At 37.4% G+C, this 3,038-nt stretch overlaps 1 protein-coding gene across 1 annotated transcript in view; it reads right to left on the bottom strand.

The window, feature by feature from the left end:
* The window catches only part of LAMA4 (laminin, alpha 4), a 147,133-nt gene that overhangs the window by 42,514 nt on the left and 101,581 nt on the right, over positions 1–3,038 (bottom strand). The window contains exon 17 of the mRNA XM_008583885.1: positions 923–1,062. Within this exon, the coding sequence (XP_008582107.1) occupies positions 923–1,062 (140 nt within the window). The remainder of the gene's footprint in view (positions 1–922; positions 1,063–3,038) is intronic.

Raw genomic sequence — 3,038 nt, 5'->3', positions numbered from 1 at the left:
CAAGAAAGCACTCACAAAAACCTAGCTTTCAGAATACCATTTCTTGCTGTATACTTAATACAATTTAAAAGTTGAATATATTTACCAAGAATAATATCCTTCATTATAAAATAGTTTATTTCTAACTCTTTTTTTTCATTAGTAATTGGGGCCAATAGTCAGTTCAGGCCAATTCTTAATTGAGAAAATAAAACCATATAATTTGGTTGTAAAAAATGAGGTGGGCTTACAAATCAATAAAGGAACAAATTAAAAAGAGGTCCAAAAACAAGCCCTACTTGCCACACTGAAAATATTAATTGCATGGGGATATGTCTCTAACTAGTACTGGCTAGGTTGTTTCTGTACACATGTCTCAGAACAGGGTCTTTGTTGAGTTTATTCAACTAAACTGGTAAGTAATTACTCAGTCAAGCCTGTGGATGATTAATAAAAGCTTCACATAATCTGTGTTGTACCAGAGAATTTCCTGAAGAAATAGGTCATACGGGCAAGATTATTCCATATGGTAATTGCACTAAAACAACTGTTAAAATAATGAATACTACTACTACTACTACTACTAATGAATTGAGTCTTTTATTGGGGCTTTATTTGATCTATTTGCTAAGTTAGCTTTGTTGACTAGGTTAACTCTGTGGTTCTTAATCCTGGTTACACTTTAGGATATCCTGGGAGGTTTTAGAAAACACAGGTGCTGAGCCCTTTCTCAGCCCGATCTACTGCTTTGTGGTTGGGACCAGGAACTGGTTTATTTTTCAAAGCTCCTCACTGGATTCTAATGAACAACTGGGGCTGAGAACTACTGAGTTGGATAATACAGCAGAAAGGTTCCAGGCTCTGGAAGATGCCTGAGGAGTTGGAGCTCAGCTTTCGTGTTCTCATTATCACTGAGTGACTGATGAGTCCTTTCATCATTTACCTTGCTGGCGACACTTCTGGTCTGAGCAATGAGCTCTCGGATCCTCCTGATGCTGGCAGAAACGTTGCTTGCAGGCCGTTTCTGCTCGACTGTACGAAGCTGATCCAGGAGCTGAGGAACAACCTCTGTCAGATTTCTCACTGCAGTTGATGAAAATTAATCACTTGAGTAAATATCTCAATGTTAAGTATATTTCAGGAATCAGGTAATGAGACAACAAACGTGATTACTTCTGGTAGAACTATAAGAAATTATTTTTAGTCCTGCAAAATTAATAGTAAAGCCTAAAACATAATCAATTCCTATTTTCTGACATTGATAGTACATACAGATTTATAAATTATATGTGGAGCATGCTGACTTATAATGCACATTTCTAAAGGGCAGGATCCATGACAAATATACAGACGTTCCTGTAACCATACAGCACAGGTTCTGCTGGCATTTCTAATATAATTTATATAACAGGTCAAAAGGAATGCTGGGTGAAAGGAGGTGGAAATGTTGTTTTCTAGAATGTGCAGGCAGACATCACACTGTCCCAGCAGAGGCAGAGCTAGATGGAGGAAATCAAGTAGCACTCAGAAAAGTGGCAATTGAGCCAAGGTGAGGGTGAGCAGGATGGTCTGTGGGCCCAGACAAAGGGCACATCATACTGACCTTGTTTTTCTTTTTAGTCCTGGACTTCCTGCTGGAGAACAAAACAACCTCTGGGCATTGGGTGGGGTGGAGCAGCAAAAGAGGAGGTGCTGGGGCAGGGCACAAACTCCCCTTGACCCAGCCTAGTGCAACTGTACCCCTGGGACTGCAAATGACCTGCTTCTTAGGTACTTTTTCTTTTTGGAGTGCATAACATACACAAAGAGCACAAGTCATAAGGATACAGCTTGATGAGAGAAATCCAAACACAGAGAATGGCATAACTTTTTCCAAAGTTTCATTGACTGAACAGTGGTTCCTAAAATGTGGTCCCCAGACCGCCAGCACTAGCATCACCAGGAAACTTGGAAGTGCAAATTCTTTGTCCTCATCCGAAACCTACTGAATCAGAAATTCTGGGAATGGAGTCCAGCAATCTATGTTTAACAAGCCCTCTGGGTGATTCTGATGCACACTGATCAGAACTGCTTTAGAACCACTAGACTAGAGGGTGAATATCTTTTGGGTATTCTCTTACCTAAGGGCAGAACTATGGCCATTGAGCATTAGCAGCTGGGCAAGAGCAAGCCTCTCACTAGAGCCAAACTAAACTCAGGTTCAGAAGACTATATCAATATGGGTCAAAGAAACATCTCTTCTCTGTACTTAAGAAACAAGGTGTTTCTCCAGTACAAGGAATGAAATTAAGTAAAATAATAGCAACTATAGTTTAATATATTGATTAATACAGAGATAAATATTCATTGTTTGGATCACTGATCATGATATCCATTTTGTAGTATAGTTGCCTTTAAAAATTAGAGGTAATAAAGTATATTTGAAGCATTACTTTACATTTTGGTTATAGAAATGTATATAAGACAGGATTCCCCTGCCCTCAATTCTCTCAGGAAAAGGGAGCCACCTTCTTTTAGAATCTTTTAAAATTAAATCTCATATTATGGTCTGCTCTTTCATTTGCTTTGTCTTGAACCACAAAATGCTATTTGAGAAAAACACAGTAGCCTGAAACAATTTCAATTAGTGCTGGATGCTAATTGGAATCACCTGATAAGACTGGTAAAGCAAAAAAAGAAATTTAACACAGATTTAGTAAATATTCTTGAGGTAATATCTTTATAAATGTTGGGTGTCATGCAGACAAATATTTTAAAGATAAAATTTTAAAAGCAATTAAGTGAGTGGTTACATGGAGGAACTAATGAATATGTATTTAAAAGATGAATATAAAAGATCTATCTTCCTGATGGGAATGGGTGTTTGTGACCTGGGATAAAATTTCTAGTGACAGATCATATATGGGCTCATAAAATTGTTTTTTAATTCAGATGCAGATGAAGGTAATATAGTATGCAAAACCATACTGGAAAACTAGAAGTTTCAGTGATGATTCGTCATGATATGGATAAACATTGATATTTAAGTGGTATAAAAGATTGAATAACAATGTGAGAAA

This window comes from Galeopterus variegatus, unplaced genomic scaffold (assembly GCF_000696425.1).
Source record: "Galeopterus variegatus unplaced genomic scaffold, G_variegatus-3.0.2 Scaffold3070, whole genome shotgun sequence".
NCBI lineage: Eukaryota > Metazoa > Chordata > Mammalia > Dermoptera > Cynocephalidae > Galeopterus > Galeopterus variegatus.
The sequence above is the reverse complement of the archived record's forward strand: the minus strand, read 5'-3'. Positions and strand labels throughout refer to the sequence as shown.